General features: G+C 30.9%; 1 protein-coding gene across 4 annotated transcripts in view; it reads left to right on the plus strand.

Moving 5' to 3' along the window:
* CNTLN (centlein) overlaps window positions 1-19051 on the plus strand; it is a 220199-nt gene that overhangs the window by 104308 nt on the left and 96840 nt on the right. For all 4 annotated transcript variants that reach the window (XM_084898075.1, XM_084898077.1, XM_084898076.1 and 1 more), the window contains 2 exons: window positions 11340-11516; window positions 13310-13435. In XM_084898075.1, coding sequence (XP_084754201.1) covers window positions 11340-11516; window positions 13310-13435 — 303 coding nt within the window. The remainder of the gene's footprint in view (window positions 1-11339; window positions 11517-13309; window positions 13436-19051) is intronic.

A 19051-nucleotide genomic window follows, 5' to 3' on the forward strand; every position in this document is an offset into this window, starting at 1 on the left:
ATAATGAGATTAGTTCTAGTGAATTCAAGGCAGATAGAATTCATGGTGTCAGGTAATGTACTTGGGGATAAAGAGAACTATGCCCAGTTCCTTCTTGATTTCTGTAAACTGAAGTGAAGAAGATAAGGTAAGTAGGTCTTCGCCCAGTGGTTGGCCTCTCCTTCCTCCGAGACGGCATGGGCATAGACCCTGAGTGTGCTTTCACTCTTGAGCCCTGAATGTGGCTCTGTGTGCATAATGAGTATACAAAATAAAGAGCAAATATATATTCTAGATAATTGGAGTCATATAGTATATGAATTTATAGCCTGCTTATATAAGTACTATTTCATTATGATATAATTAAGCATTTGAAAACATTTTTGACTGCTAATGGTTTAACATAGAAATGTATCATTTTTACCTCAATACTTTCTTACTTACTCTAGGACATTTAACTTATTCTAAACATATATTTTATTTCCTCTTATTTTGATGCTATAATTAATATTTTCATTTCTATATCTTTATTCTCATCTCTGGATATTCCTGTCAGATGAATTCTTAAAAGTAAAATTCCTACGTTGAAGATTATGAGCCTAAGGCTTTTGCATATACCATGCCAAACTACATTTCAGAAAGATTAAACCAAATTATTTCCCCATTGTATATGAGAGTGCCCACTTTTAATAAACTTGGAAACTTCTTAGCATTTAAAAACAGCTTTGCTAATTTAATCTTTTTGTTTTTCAACTCTGGGAACTAGTGATTTTTTTTTTTCATTTTTACTTTCCACTTGGTTTTCTTTTGTATATGTTCTATCCATTTGTATTTTGTTTTTCCTTTGTTTTGTTTATTGATATACATGACCTCTTAAATATATATTAAGGAAATGAGCTCTGTATAATATTTATCACAGGTATTTTTACAGTTTATTGTTTGTCTTCCTTGTTGATACTATCTAAACTTTCTAGACTCAGTTCTAAGATAATTGTTGAGAACTTTTTCCTGAAAGTTTTTTCTTGAGATTGAAATGTGTACCTCTTTTGTGTATTACCCGGTATTAAACTTTACTTAAAAAAAAAATATATATATATATATATATATATATCTTACTGATTTTTTTACAGAGAGGAAGAGAGAGGGATAGTTAGAAACATTGATGAGAGAAAGAGAAATATCAATCAGCTGCCTCCTGCACACTCCCCACTGGAAATGTGCCCACAACCAAGGCACATGCCCCCCGGCTGGAATCAAACCTTGGACCCTTCAGTCCGCAGGCCGATGCTCTATCCATTGAGCCAAGCCAGTTTCGGCACTGTTTTTCTTGTCTGACTCCTTTCTAGACTGTGAGCTCCTTAAAGGTAAGGATGCTTAGTGAAGGTAAGGATGTTTTTTACCCACACTGTTTTTTGTTTTGTTTTGTTTTTTTAGTGATTGAGATTTTAATTTCAATGAATGTTCATTGAATAAACACATGAAAATATGTATACCCTGGTTTAATACCCATTTAGCCAACCCCACAATGATTAATTTTTCTTTGCCACAACAATTCCAGTAAGGTAGAGTTGTAATGAGTCAACTTTTACAAGGGATTATCTAGTTGTGATGTGGACTAAAAAAATTCTGTTGTCTTTTCTTTAGCAGTGCTGAATTGATTTTGTACAATTTTCTAAGAAAATAAGGGAGAAAAAAAATGTTTAGTATTAGTTAGCTTTGTTTTCTGGCCACTCAGAGAGTTTAGTATTGATAGTGGTTATTTGGCATAAATGACAGTATTTTATCAGTTGATAGGGAGATCAGATTATAGTACCTCAACTTAAGCTCAGAATGCTGTTAAACTTGTCATACTATACTTGGGAAATAATTATGTCATAGTTCATCATTGGTTTGCTTTTATTATCATTTTACTTTATTATCATTTTTAAAAAATATATATTTTATTGATTTATTCACAGAGAGGAAGAGAGACAGATAGAGAGTTAGAAACATTGATGAGAGAGAATCATCCATCAGCTGCCTCTTGCACACCCCCTACTGGGGATGTGCCCGCAACCAGGTACATGCCCTTGCCCGGAATCGAACCCGGGACCCTTCAGTCCGCAGGCCGATGCTCTATCCACTGAGCCAAACCGGTCCCGGCTACTTTATTATCATTTTAATTATACTTTCTTTGCATATCAACATGGAAGATATCAATCTTATACTTTTGCTAGATATTTTATTATTACAGCATCAAAATAATTTTTTAATTAAGACAAGCTGTCATATATACTTTTAAATTATGCATATCACCATCATATTTCACACAACTAAATTTTAATTTATATATAAAAATTCATTTTGAAAAGTTGATTTATTTGGCAGCATTATTTTAAGTGAAAACTGCTCTGTAATTTATTGCTTGATTTAATTATATTCAACTAGTTTATATTTTTAATTCATTGTATAGATAGACATGGCCATAGAATTATATGGAAAGTTATCTCTTGACAGTTTCATGTTTAGTCAAATATCAGGAGAAAGCAATTTAATGATAAAATAATGTTATGACAGGATTTTTAAACTTGATGAAGAACTTTTTTATATAAATGAAAAATTTGAAGTCTTTATGTAAGTGTTAACTATAAACTTTTCTGAAGCATTATATTTACAAAATTTGAACTCATTAGAGTCATGTGACTTTACTACCATGCATGAAAATAAACTAATAAACATTTTGATATTTTAAGCCTGCTTTAAAAGTTCAAGCAGAATGAAACAGCCAAAGATTAAAAACCTAGAAAGTTAGCATACATAATGGAAAATGAAACTCAACTTTAACTACTCTATAGTGGCACTCCTCTTGCTGCTGTAATAAAACTCAAGAATGTTTTAGTGATTTTTTTCCCTACTATTATTCAAAATTACATTACCCTTACTGAAATCTGAATGGCTTTTAGCGGATTAATTAAACTGTAGCTGGTTTGCCATCTGGGTGCAGCTTGTTTAGCTGCCTTCCCATGGAAAGATTTCTTCTGGAATAAAGTCTATTTTTTTGTTAGAATACAGCTGCTATGCTTACTTTCTAAAAAACAAATAGTTTATGCTTTCTTACATGAGACATGTGATGAAACTCAACTTGTAAAATGTAAAGCCCTAGAGCCTTTCTTTTTAAAGGTCATAGTAGTAAAACACAAGCTTTTTAAATATTTTTTATAAATTTGTAAAAGATATATTTTGTGTCTTGATAGTTTGTAATATTAAGCAGTTCCTAGGTTTAGGCTAGATGTGAAAAAAAATGAAGAGGGAATTAACTAAATCTGATTTTTATGGCTCAAGTGGTTTCATTAAATTAGAGAGCTCTGTGTTGTTCATTAATGAACTTGTGCCATATGCTTTAACTGTTCTGGTCAATAGCTGATAAAGAGAAGCTTGTGGTTTTCTTTTTCTTAACTTTTTTTTTTTTTTTTTTTTTTTTATAAAGCTGGATAAAAATATCCATGTGATGGGCTTTTATCAAAGGAGTTACTTTGAATTCAGTAACTACTACTGAGGCAATATGGCTCGCAATTTGCGACCCAAAGGTAGTCATACATTATTGGAATACAGCCTACTGCGCTTCACATTACACAGATGTGAAGGCCTGATTATAGCTGCTTCATAATTAACAGTGATCCGATTTGTTTTGTGGCATAAATGGTGCATGTGTAGAACATTAGCCATGGCACTCTCATTCAAATTCAACTCAAGGGCTCAGCGGCAGGCGGGTCACGAGCTTCAGGGAGTAGAAGCACAAGCTCCTCCATATGTTCTTGCTGCATCTTACTATGGCTATGAGTGCAAGATAAGTTCCCCAAAGAACCTAATCGTGTTCTGTAATTACAGCGCGGCTTTCTGCTGGCTAGAAATGAGGGAGAAGCTAAAACACTCCCTCATCAGATAATTTGTAAATTACTTTACATGGCGGATGCCTAACTCAGTTGGTTTTCAACTGCTGAAATTATAAATAATTGTAACAGATGTGGCAATATGGCTGGCCTCCAATAAATGAGGCCCTTGATAATTTGGCCAACCCTTTGACAGGCCAATTTAATAAAATGTGAACAAAATCTTCTTGCTAATAATTTATCATCCTTTTTCCCAATAGAATAAATTTAATTACCCTAGCAGTTAACAAGGTCACACCCAGATGCCAAACTCGGCTACAGTTTTGATAATGCAATCAGGAATTGAGAGGTGATGACAGCGTTGTTGTTTTTTTCATTACCTGGCTTCACATAAACACAGGTGGCGTAGCTTTCTTGTCAGTTTTTAATAATTACAGGCTATTATGGAATGCATAGTTAGCAGATTGAAAACCACACTTTAGTGAATTTGTTTGAGTATGATTGAGGTTTTAATGTATAGAGATGATAATGCATAACAAGCATAGTCCCTTGCTTATACCATTAGTGCACACATTTTGATTATTTTTTTTTTTACTGGTGACATAAGTGTCAAATATTTATAAAACTGAGATTGTACATTATGATAAGTAATGGATTGTACCTAAAAGTTACATATTTAGAGATATATTGAATAGGACATTTAATTTTTTTAATTTAGTAATTTGTTTTAGGATATTTTAACAGACATTTTTTAAATATTCAGAATTCTGGAAGAGTATAAGGCATATAACATATTTTGGTAAAAACGAATTGTGTTCAGTATTACTATGTAAGGCAAAAAAAACACATACCGAAATCTAAAGAAAAATAGTTAGTCTTTTCGTCCTAATTTTTTAGTCAGTCCAGGATTAGTATAGTCTTGGGATTAGAATCAACAGTCAGTATGAATGTTTCAGAGTTAATACTCTAAACACTCTTCTGTGACATGTATATGTCATGATTTTTTTTTTTCAAAGCAGTTTGATATTTATGTCATAGAAGAAAAAATTAGCTTGTGGTTGTAACAAATATACTGTTGTCATCTAGATGTTACTGTAAGCCAATAAAATATCCATTTATAACTCATTCACTATTAAGCTTTATATGGTGTATGGAAGTAATTAAATTTAGGAAATAAATTTTTTGCCTTCAATTTTGCTATTTAGTAATTTGGCTGTACTACACAAGTCTTTATAGTAAAGGAAAGTTTAGTTTGACTGACTATAGTACTGAATTTTGCTATAATGTGACATTAGGACTAGAGGAGATGATGATAGTTTAAATTTTATAAATTTAGTAAATAATTTCCGTATATTTTGTCATCTCTAAATGCAATCTGAGGATATTTGGATTAAAAGTAATTGTATAGAAGAAATGCAAATATATTTTTTAAAGAATGTGAGCTGACTTGGTTGACATTAGACATTTATTACTCAATTAGACATTTATTACTCTTTCTATTAGTGAGATGTTAGTATGTATAATTCCATTTATGAACTTCTGTGATAAGACTATTTTGATATATAACATCATGTTGATTCTATATTATTTCATTTCTTTTTAAAGAAAGAATATATGATTATTTTTAAAGTCAACCATTTTCAGGTTATGGATAATTCAGCTGATAATGTTTGTTTTATAAATTGGCAATATATTTCTTTATTTCTAAAATCAATTTAAAATAAAATTTCAAGTTTTTACAGAAATTCAGACACTATATGGGAAGAAAATTTTATATTTATAAACTCTTTAATAAAATATATGTATATTTTAACATATTTAATATTCTGTCTTCTTCCAAGAGGATTTCAGTTGATTTTTCAGAGAACATTTAAGATGTCAATAAATCTGATGTAATTAAAGTGTGGCTATAAAGTGTATAAGTTAGATATTTTATGTATACACACATTAGATATTTTAAACATACACATATGTTTAACCTCTGAATTTTCAGTGAGATATTATTTTGGGAGAAACTTGTTTTTTGAGGTAGCATGTTTTTTTAAAATATTTTTGTTTTGAAATGAATATATAATGTCTTGACAGGTTTGAAATCTATACATTTCCTAAATAAGTGAGATGATATATGTAAAATGCTTACCTACTGCTAGGAACTCAATACATTTTTGCTAAATGTTAGTTATTATTTTACTATTGTAGGGAATAAATTAATATAGTTAATTAAAAATTACTAGTAAGACAAAACAATTGAATTTACAATTATTTGCAACTGTTATAGCTTTGATTTTTTTCTATTAAGCAGTATTTCCTCAGCCTCTAGTGTATTAATGCCATACAATGTTGTTTGAACTTAATGCAACATGACTGGATATTTAATTTTTATATATAGTAATTGGCATACCCCTTCAAGTCTTTTGTTTCCTCTCCTTCTACTCTGTATCTTCTACAGGACTTTTTGATCAAACTTATGTGGATCAATGTGAAAAAGTACTTATGCCTTAATAATGGTCAGTTTAAAGAGACTAGTTCCAATTTGAGGTATTTTAATACCTCCTTCACTGATCATTTCTCATCTGATTAAGTATGGGCTAGCACCACACCATTATTTTTCAATACTGTAACTGAAAAGTGCACAGGATTTTTGATAATAGAGAAAAATAACTTATAAAATACTAATAATTCTTAGCAAGAAGAGTTAACTTTTCAAAGAGTCTATGATTTTAAGGGCAACAGATAACAATAAACTTCCATAGTCAGGGGGATTGGTTGTCTTGATAAGATTTTAAGGGCAACAGATAGAATAAAGTTCCACAGACAGAGGGGATTGGTTGTCTTGATTTTACTAAGCCTGTAAAAATAGCACTTAAAAAAGATAAGGATAAGTAAGGATATATGGCGGTATACATACATGCATACACACACACACACACACACACACACACACACACACACATATATATATATATATATATATATATATATATATATATATATATATATATATATACCGTGTTTCCCTGAAAATAAGACATCCTCCGAAAGTAAGACCTAGCACATGGAAAGATAAGACATCCCCTGAAAATAAGACCTAGCGCAATTTTGGGAGAAAAAATTAATATAAGACACTGTCTTATTTTCGGGAAAACAGGGTACTTAAATATATTATTATACTTATATAATTATACATATAATTATTAAGTTTAAAAAAACAGGTTTATAGAGTATTCTATGGATAAAGGAAGAAAGAGTTACTTAAACAATGGAGTAACCTGACAGACATTACTTTAACCAGGTGATCAAAGTCAGTATCAACAGCCAAATGTTAATAGTATGCACCTTTTATATGATATGATGAAAATGGCACTTTACTTCTGTGATCTTCCTACCTCAAACTTATAAGCTCATTCTAATCATGAGAAATATATACACAAATTGTAATAGCTGGGGCATCTTAAATTATGCCTGAATAATAATACTCAATACTGTCACTGATGTAAAAATAAGTATTATCACAGCCAAGAGGTGCTGACTTGACACTAAATGTATTATGGTATGGATCAGATCCTGGAACAGAAAAGTAAATTAGAAAAATAATAAACTCTTGACTTAAGTTAAAAATAATGTATGAATATTGGTTTATTAATGTACCATATTAATTTTAGTGGTGCATAATAGGGGAAACTAGTTGTGTGAGAGTGGGAGGTTTAGGAGAACTAAGTTTTTCTGTAATTATAAAAATTAATCTAAAAATAAATTATAAAATATATTTAAAAAATAAATTATATATTTTTTAAAAAGCATGTTAAAAGCATAAGTACAATGGTTGTTCTTTTTTTTTTTTTAAGTCTAAGTAACAATCCCAAATTTATCATTAGTGTACTCTGAGAGATGAAGAGATTATGGAGCAACTTTCATTTATATTTTTCCTATCTTTACTTATTCTTTATTTTTAAATATTTTATTGATTTTGGAGAGATAGGAAGGGAGAGAGAAAGAGAGAAACATCCATGTGAGAGAGAAACAATTAATTGCCTCTTATACATATACCAACTGGGGATTGAATCCACAACCTGACTGGAAATCGAACCGGCAACCTTTTGGTGTATGGGAAAGCCCTCAACCAATTGAGTCACACCAGTCAGGTCATATATTTATTTTTTTAATATGGAACTTTAATTCCTTTTATTTAAAGAAAAATATACATTTTAAAAACATTTAGTGACATGTTCACTGTAAAGAATTTAAGGAAATTCAGATAAATATGAAACAAATAATTCACATATAATCCCTTCTCTCAGAAATAACACTATAACATTTTTTCCAATGCATATTTGCAGAAATCTATTTCTATACACTATATATAATCTTTGGTGATTTGCTTATTTCACTTAACTATTTATCATTTATATTTTTCTGTATCAGTCCTCAGCATGATTAGAATGCTAAACTAAATACTTGATACATTTTCATTTGTGTTGATACATATTTTAAAATTTCCCTTGAAATTTGTTAGCAGTTTATACTCTCACCACCATGTTCTTCAAATACAGTAATCATAAATTAAATCTGGCAAATATTTTAAAATTATGACATTTCACTTAGAAATCCAAATTCCTCACTTCTTTTGGAAAATTAGTAGACCTGGGAGTAATAGTTCACATTCCTCTATGCAAAGTTAGCCAGAGCAGAATAACTACTGACACAAATTGCCTTCTCTCAAAATAAGGCTGAGTGTCATCTGACATTTCTCTTATGCTTTAAAAAACGGTTGTGTTAAGAGAAATCTGAAATACTTCTTGTGTATATATATCTAGGAAAGTGATAAAAGGTGTGCTGCTAGAGAGAGGAGAGAAGATCACATTAAAAAATACACTGGGATGTGTGTGTCCTTATAGGAGTAAATTATATATATATATAAAATTATTATTTTTAATTTTAAAGTTATGTTATTGATTATTGAGGTCTTTTGAAGGAATCCTTCCTAAGTATGAAATTTTTTACTGTTATAGTGACAATATCTACTGGTGGACCATTTTTAATGTCTTCATGAATATTTGAATTATTTATTATTGCAGCTTCCTAACAATATTTATGTTTTTGCATTTTTATCAATTGCATTTTAATTTAATGATGACTTACAAAACTCATTTATTAAACAACACAGGACTGTGTATTGGATATACCAATAAATTAAGTTATATTTTCCTCCTTTATTCTAAATTTTTATTTGATCTTGAACCATTAAAATTTATTTGGAAATGATGGAATATTTCATATATTTTTCATAGTTTTTAAAAAAATGAAATCTGGACAAGAGTTGGCAGTCTTTGAATATTGTTTAGATTGGCATCCCAAGAAAAGGATATGATTACTGGGGGGGGGGGGGGGGGGGAGGAAACGGGGTTGGGAGGTAGAGGAGGCTATAGGGGGGACAAATGGTGATGGAAAGAGATTTGACTTGGAGTGGTGAACATACATTGTACTGATGATGTGTTGTGGAAATGTGCACCTGAAGCCTTTATAATTTTGTTAACCTGTGTCATCCCAATAATTTTAAATAAAGGAAAACATTTAAAATAATCTAAAAATGATATAGTTTATAGACATTATATATTGGGTTACATAATAGGAAGAATAATAAAAGAAGTCAAAGTTATACACTTATTAAAAGGGCCATGAAAAAATTGGGCAAAGTCCTTTAGAATTTGGAAGGAAAACCTTAAAGTATTTTATTTTGATGTTCAAAGCAAGGTAATAGAGTAAGTTTTTATTATACTTTAAGTGTGGTAATGGTACAATATATGAACAACACTGAGGAAAAGCTTAATAGTATGATAGAATAAAGTTTAGGAAACAAATCAGGTAATTTATATATGAAGGAAATATAATAGTATAAATCACAGATAGGTGCTCTCACTAATTATAAAAATTACAGTTCAGAATTAGGAAAATGTTGCCAATCCCATAAAAAAAGAAAAAAGTAGTCAAAAATCAGAAAAGGATACTATTTCGCATTCTTAGTTCAGAAAAGTTAGACAAATTTTTATCATAGTCTTTAAGAATATTGTTTAAGCCCTGACTGGTTTGGTTCAGTGGATAGAGTGTTGGCCTGCGGACTGAAGGGTCCCAGGTTCGATTCCAGTCAAGGGCATGTACCTTGGTTGTGGGCACATCCCCAGTAGGCAGTGTGAGGGAGGCAGCTGATTGATGTTTCTCTCTCATAGATGTTTCTAACTCTCTAGCCTTCTCCCTTACACTCTGTAAAAATCAATAAAATATATTTACAAAAAGAAAAGAATATCGTTTAGGAAATATGGAGCGCTCTCTCTCTCTCTCTCTCTCTCTCTCTCTCTCTCTCCCTCTATATATATATATATATATATATATATATATATATATATATATATATATATATATATATTTTTTTAATATTAATATATATATATATATATATATATATATTTTTAATTATTTTCAGGGCTACTTGATCCATATTAATATTAGAATCATAAGATTTGATTTTGCTTGAAATCAACAAAAACTGTTTTAACTAAGAGTTTAGTATATTTTATTTTTGTAAATGAAGTTGTTAATTTTAAATAGCAAATATACATAGATTTTAATGTTTCAAGCATATTCAGTTAGGATGGCAATAGAATTTTGCAGAATGCTAGTTTTTATGAACAGGTTTCTTCAAGCTTAAAGTTTCTGTGATTTCTGTTGTTAAAATGTGGTGCTTCCCCAAATCAGTTTGGCTCAGTGGATAGGGCATTGGCCTGCAGACTGAAGGGTTCGATTCTGGTCAAGGGCATGTGCCTTGATTGTGGGCACATCCCCAGTAGGGGGTGTGCAAGAGGTAGCTGATTGATGATTCTCTCTCATCGATGTTTCTAACTCTCTGTCCCTCTCTCTTCCTCTCTGTGAAAAATCAATAAAATATATATATTTTTAAATGTGGTGCTTACCATTAGCAGTTTGTCTGACAGACATAAGAATAAATTTCAAAAGAGAATACTGTAAATTATATTAACAATTCAGAGTTCTTTGAATTGTTATTATTAAATTATAATGCATTAAAAGCTAATTAGGCCTATAGTACTGTTAGTTTCCTTTTTCAGTTTTAGATCCCATGGTATTGCATAACTCTTGATGATCAGATGATGGATTGAGTATTTCATGAGGAAATACATATGCGTATAATCATAAATTTGAAATAATTTTTAAGTCAGTGGTGTGTATTATTCAATTATTAATCACGCTTTAAACTTGTTCTCTTGCAAGTCTGTATGACAATATTATTTATGAATATGTTTATACAGACTTTTGGTTGCTTTGTAGAATGATAGAAGTTAAGCTAGTGCTGACTTACAGTTTATTATTGAAATGAAATTTTCATTCTCTGAGTAATTATGACAGGTTATATTTAAATATTTGCATATATGTGAATAATATAAGCTGTAATTGTATTTGCAAATATGCTTTTTAAAATAGGTATCTCAACGGCCATCTTTATCGAGTTTAGAAACCTTAATGGTGTCACAGAAATCTGAAATTGAGTATTTACAGGAGAGACTGAAAAAAGCAAATGAAAAACTGTCAGAGAACAGATTGATCAGCCAGGGTTCCTCAGAAAAGAACATCTGGACAAGTGTTGAAGGGAAACAAAAGGTAGGGACATTTTTATAATTTTTGTGAATTTGTCAGAACGAAGCTGGCAGTGCAAGCAATAAACTTAAAAAACAAACAGCCACATTTACTTCTCCACTTTTAAAAAATGCTGTGTGCCAAACATTCATTAAAATAACTGGGAGAAGAATGTTTTCCCTTTTTAGAGACTGAATATATATTCCTACTTTAATTAATGAAATATGTTAGTGTTACTATACCTGTTTTGCAGTAATGTTCATATATTAATTTATCTATAGATTAGATAAATGCATTAATTGGAAACATTAATCTACATAATAATTTTAAAGTGGTATAGTCACTAATTCAATATTCTAATTTTAATTATAAGAAATAGATATCTTAATTTTTTCACTCAATGATATTTAAATACTGCTCATGTGGAATATAAAATATTAAATGGAATTTAACATTAATATGTACAGTTATAAATACTGAGATTTAAAGGCATAGTAATAGTGAAAAATAAACAATTTTGTTGCATATTTGTTCTCTATTAATGTCTCAGGTTTCCCTTTTTGTAATATTCATTATATATTCCTGTTATGCTGCAAAAAATTCTTTGAACATTGACTAATATTAAAACTTCATAATATCACATTGTAAATATGTTACTTCTAGACAAAATTGAAATAACATTTCCCTAAAAATAAGTTTTAGACATATCTCTCTCATACTTGTTAGTTCAGCAATAGAAAATAATGTTTTTATTAAGTAGTAAGCCATGATTTTAAGATAATTGTTTTTTGTTCTTTTCAGTTTTTCCTGAGTAGAACAAATTATCTGAATAAAGAAAGCATTTAAAATTAGATCCAGGTTTTTGTGGTACTTTTATTTATTCCCTCTAATGTTAGTAATTTTTAGAAAAAATGAACTTTATGTATATATGTATGATTATGTACTTTTTTTATTTAAGCATAACTGTATTTTATGTTTCTTGCAATTTCGAGTGCTTTCATGGCAGTGAGCATTATTTAAGTGAAATGAGATATTCCTAAAATTGAAAGAAAACATTATAGGACCTAATTTGGTTACTTGCTTTATTGCTGAAGTTTAAAAATGCATTGACTTGCTGTTTCATTGCTTTTAACAAAAGTCAAGAAAATAAGAGGCATATTTTTAACAAATTTTTTTTCTTTCATAAGGATATTCAGTAAGTTTGAACAATATGTTGCTCAGCTTAATAGTTGCTTTTACACATTCCTTCTCCAGATTGGTATATGAAGCTGTACATAATATAAACACACATTCATGTCTCTAGTTAGCCACATTATAGTTAATGACCATATGGTCATTACGGTATAAGATCTACTGTCTGTTGTATTTATATTCCTCAAGCATATTGTTCCTTCAACTTCACAGTGTGTTAAACTATTTCAAAGGGGAAAAAAATCTTTTCCCTCTTGTTTCTGGTTGTCCTATCAAGTGTAACCTTGGACCCTTGTAGAGCAATTAGACCAGCCTCTATCCCCTCCTTTGTAATGAGGTTTCTTGCATTTCTGAGTCTATAACCCTTTAGTCTTCCCTAATGGGACATCATTATTCTGAAAGAAACAATGTAAATGTAAATGAATATTCTCATTAACGAGTCACAGAGAAACCTTTAGCAGTAGCACTGTGGTAATTCTGCTTGTTATTTCTCCGGTATTCCATGCAGGATTTTTTTTTTTTATAATTCATTATTAGTATTCAAAATTACATGTTCTTGAATTTTGCATGTCTTTCATAATCCAGTGTTCCAACTAGTTCAACCATGTCCTTGTTTTATTCTCCAGGAACCACCTGTGAAACGTTCAAGGTCTTTGTCCCCAAAGAGATCTTTCACAGACTCAGAGGAGCTAAGGAAACTGAGAAAAGCTGAAAGAAAGATTGAAAACTTAGAGAAGGCACTACAACTAAAGGTGAACATTAAATCATTCCTTTAGTAATAACCTTACAAAGGTAAAGATATAGAAAGTAAACATTCATTTCACAAATTACTGCTTATCATTTATCTTCCCTGAATTTAAATATATGTATAAAAATGTGTGATCAGTTGGTCTTGTTTTAAGATTTCTGAGGATCATAAAGTAATAAAAAATGCTATTTGAAAACTATCACTTTAAAATTATTTGGGAATATTTTGGCTTAATATTGGAAATACATTTATTATAGTTTCTCAGAGGAAAAAATAGAACTATAGCAACTAAAAATCAATTTCTTGTGCTTTTTTATATAAGATAAACAAAAAGACAAGTGAGTTAGAAACTATACAACCTAGCTCAGGCCACTTAGTATCTTTTATAGAAACATTACATAGTCAAAATGGTAAATAAATATACACTATTTTTCCATTTCAATTGAATTTGTTTTAGAATATTTGACATTAGAATTGGCATTCTACCAATGTTTAAGAAGTATATACCTTTCAGTTTATCTTTGCAAGTTTGTATTTTCTAAGTTATACTCTGAATTCTATTTCTCAGAGAAGTTGGTTGTGCATATTGAACCAATGTTAATTGAGGACTTTTATTTTTCTGAGATTTTAATATGGCTAATCTTGTCATTTTCATTTACAACTACCTGAAGGCCTGCTCTATTTGAGATTTTGCCACTTAATTGATTCTCAAATAGTTTTATGATATTCTGTGACGAGCCCAATTTACACATGATTAGTCTAACACATTTAAAGCTTAGATACTTTGCATATAATATAGATTACTCTTAGGGAGAAAAAAGTTTGATTTACATTATGTATAATCTAGAACAATGGTTGACAAACTCATTAGTCAACAGAGCCAAATATCAACAGTACAACAATTGAAATTTCTTTTTGAGAGCCGAAAGCCGACTTCTGTGCATGGCCCATGAAGTTTCAATCACACTGTATGTGTGTGCCCGCACGTGGTATTTTTGGAAGAGCCACACTCAAAGAGCCGCATGTGGCTCACGAGCCACGGTTTGCTACCACTGGCCTAGAACAAAATGTGGTTTAGAGGTACAATTAGTAATTTTTTTACCTTTTCACTAAACATTGTATTAATTTCTATTTATTCAGAGTTAAACTATTCTCAAATAAAGGAAAATTATTATCTATTTTTTTCTGCCCAAAATAAAATAATATGATTATGACCTCAGTTTGTTAGCAGTTAGCCTACTTAATTTTGTTTGCCTGGAGTTATTTGCCTATTTATCTGTTTACTCCAGAACTTAATAAAAAATACAGTTAGCCAAGCAAAGTGCTAGTCACTTGTACAATAGGAGAAAAGATGACTTTCAATCACTAAGATCCTTTCTCTAGATAAGAACATGCTGAATGATTAGATAAATCTACTGTTTTAGTGTCGACATTTGGGTATTAGAGGATATATGGGTGTAGGAACCCCTTTCACATCATGTGCGGTTCAGGGTTCGGGTTCTGAATCAGGTTCTGGAGAAGGCCACACACAAATGAAAAGAGACTAGAAAAGTATTAATTTGGCGATATTGGGAGCCAGGAGGGAGCCCACCTCTAGTGGGAGGACTACTCTCTGCTCTGGCCTTGCTATCCCTTTAATTGAAACTATGGGAAACACCCATAGTCCTTAGGCAGGAAATAATAGAAATTTACATAAGACAAACAGGTAGAGGCTGCTCTGCTCAACAGTGAGTGGTTAAAGCAATTAAGGTTGTTGACCAGCCTTCAGGGCTTCCTGTCCACATCTCTCTATTAGTTTAACAGTGATTGGTTTCCAGCATATGGGCATGTTTAGGAAGTCAGTTTATCATTTTCCTCTTGCATAGTTCTTGAAATTCACATACCACGGCTTCTATCCTATATTATTCTGGATTCTTCAGAGAAACAAAACCAATAGGTTATAACCCTTTAATCTTCTTGAATGAGACATCATTATTCTAAAAGATAGAGATGTTATGTATGAAGAGAGAGACATTGATTTACTATAAAGAGTTGGCTCATGTTATTCTGAAGTCTGAGAAGTCCAAGATCTACAGTCATTAAGCTGGAGATCCAGGAAAGCCAATGGGGTCTGGTCTTATCCAAAGTCCTAAGAATCAGGAGAGATGATGGTATAAGTTCCAGTCCCCACCCAGAGAGAAAGAAATCTTTCTTACTCAGCATCTTATTCTATGGATTGGATGAAGCCCATCACATTACAAAGGGCAATTAAAAAAAAAAAAATACATATATATATATATATATATATATATATATATATATATATATATATATATTAATTGATTTCAGAGAGACACACAGAGACAGAAACATAAATGATGAGAGAGAATCATTGATTGGCTGCCTCCTGCATGCCCCACACTGGGGATCAAGCCCACAACCCAGGCATGTGCCCTGAGCCGGAATGGAACCGTGATCTCTTGGTTCATAGGTTGATGCTCAACCATTAGGCAATATCGGCCGGGCAGAGCAATCTGCTTTTTTACTTTGCTAGTTTAAATTTTAATTTCATGCATAAACATCCTCACAGATACACCCCAAAATAATTATTAACTAACTAAATATCTAGGCAATGAAGTTGCCATATAAAATGAACCATAAAATATCCCCTTTAGTTGTAGCAGATATCCACTCATTTGCCCCCAGTATTCTGTAACCCTTGCCTTTGGGATATTTTTAAAGCTATCTTCCTCTACCTCTTTAATTTCTTATTTCAGAAAGTCTCAGTAGCATTCTACTAATTTATTTCCTCATTTCTTTTATCTAATAACAGGTCTCTTGCATGAAGTCTCAAGTTTATTTTTCAAAGTAACATTGATTTTCAGACCATTTATTTTTCATCTATACTTTTTCTATATTCCTTTTTCAAGTTTATGATAATCATGAATTTTAAATGTATGTTTTCTGTCACACATTAGCAAGATAAGGCAAAAATGGGAGCAATAATTTTTTTTTGCATGTCATCATTTAGTAGGGAAAAATTTCTTATTTTAAAGAAGTAAAGGAGTTGCAAAAAATGGGTTCTGTAATTCAAGTGCATATAACAAAAGAAGTGGGTAAACAAAACCTATATTGTAAAGCAATTCTAAGGAGAATGATTGGGCCCAGGGTGCTTTTTAATTTACGTATATACACTTTGATACATTGAAATGATTGTCTTTATTAGATCAGCCCTAAATCATGAATATTATTTTAATACTAATTTTGAGTTTTGTAAAAATATTAACACACTCTCTTGCTCAGTTTTCTTTTGTGGCTAGTTGTACAAGTTTTCAAGATAGGTAACCAGTGATGTAATATCATAAAAAAGCCAACAGTAATAGAAGCAATGAAACCTATTACAAAAACCCCATCCAGTTTCAAATCCTGACTTCATGAATGTAGTGAACTGACAACTTACAAACTATAATTTGGAAAGCAATGCATTAGAGCTGTATGAAATTCATACTATCCTTGAGATCACTAACGCCATGAATCTCTGCTCTACTAACTTTCATGCATTTGGCAACTTGATTCCTTTAGTACTTTTTTATGCCATTTAATAACATCAATATGTCTTCTGATTATAGTTTATGTTTTATTCTTTTAATGCTTTCATATTTATAACTTTATATATTCTGCTGAAATTAAAAATCCATGGAGTACTTGCATTTTATAAATCTTACTCTCTTTCCCTGAAGATTGAGCCAATGTTTCATTAACAGTGTTTATACTCCCAGTTTGTCTTATGCCTGTCAAGGAGCCTTTCTTCAACTGGAAGATTAGATTAAGAATCCTGTTCTTATGAACTCAAAGTAGAATTGCATATATCATTGAAGAAAGTCAGTTGATACAACTTTCCTATTTTTGAATGTTGTTTAGACTTGTTTGTACATAGAAGTTAAAAATAGAAGTTGGAGCCTCTAGTTTAGCTAGTTTAATTGCAAAATACATAAAAGGTACTCAGCAAATGTTTTATTGAATGATCTAATAAGTGGATCTAATTCATTGACTGTCCATTTCATGTTTTTGTGTGTTCTCTTAGGAAAATGTAGTAATTAGTGATGTTACATACATTTTTTATTCCTTATACTTGATTTTGTTAAAAAAACAAAACAAAAAACTTTGGGGGTAATAATTCCCAACTGAACTGCAGTTGTTTTGACGTAAGCTATTATAAGTAAAAATGGGACCTAAATAATCATAATTCAAACTACACTTAACTTATATTTTTAGAATATTATAAAAATTTTTGATGATTCTTTATAAACATTTATTTTGAGATATATAAAACTTTTGACTGATATATATCTGTTCTTACAGCAAAATAAGAAAAACTTTTATTTGAACTCTATATAATCTATCTAGCTAACTAGGCTATATTTATATAACATTTTTTAATCCTTACCTGAGGATGTGTTTATTGATTTTTGAGAGAGAAAGCAAGAAAAAAACAATCAGTGTGTGAAAGAAACATTGATTGGTTGCTTCCCATATGCTCCCTGACCCGGGATTGAACCTGCAACCTAGGTATGTGCCCTGACTGGGAATTGAACCTGCAACCTTTTGCTGTACCGGATGATGCTCCAACCGACTGAACTACCTGGCCAGGACTTTACTGTCTGTTTTGAAGTAGGATAAAGGAACAATAGTCTGTAGGATTAATTTAACCCATGTATTACAGTTGAATATTAGCATTATCAAAGCACAAATTAATGGATGAACCTTTAGTTAAAATAATTATTATATATTATGTCCATGAAATTAATTGATCAGATCTCTAACTTGATTTCATTTTAAATAGTTTAGATTTTAATAATTTTATAAGAATTATATAAACATTCTAGGATAAAAAAGCTGTGGTACATTTACATAATGGAATACTACTTGGCTATAAAAAAGAAGTTTTTATTGGTCTCGACAGCCTGAGTAGACCTGGAGATTATTATGCTAAGCAAAATAAGCTAGTCAGAGAAAGACAGCTATCACATGATCTCACTTATATGTGGAATCTAAAGAACAAAATAAACTGACAAACAAAATAGGACTAGAGTCATGGATAAATGGTACAGACTGACAGATCTCAGAGGGAAGGAGTTTGGGAAGGACTAGAAGAGAGCAACCAAAGAATGTATGGTATATTCATATATCCATAGTAACTGGACAAAGAGAATAATGTGGTGAAGCCCCAAAGGGGACAGGCAGAGTGATGGGAGGCTAAAGGACTTCAACTCCTATCAGCACTTAACACCCTGTATTTAGGCTCTTAAAATATTGGTCTTAGGTTGAAATGAACAAAAATGAATTCAGAAGCTGGGATTTTTAACTATGATATGAACCATGTTACTTTTTAGCACTTGGTACACAAATGATTCAAATACTTCTAATAACTATTTAATAGAATTACTGAAGTTATCCTCCTAGACATTTATTTAGAGTAGAATGAAAAAGGTAGAATTGCAATAAAATAATGCAAACTAGATATTATCTTACTATTGATAAGAGAAATAGATAGTCAAGGAAAACAGTGAATTTGGCTTCCAAATGATAAGAGCCATAAGGAAGCTGAGTTATGCTTTGTGCCCCTGTAGAGCAATCACAG

Source organism: Pipistrellus hanaki, assembly GCF_964339955.1.
Source record: "Pipistrellus hanaki genome assembly, chromosome: 11".
In the NCBI taxonomy this organism is placed as follows: Eukaryota; Metazoa; Chordata; class Mammalia; order Chiroptera; family Vespertilionidae; genus Pipistrellus; species Pipistrellus hanaki.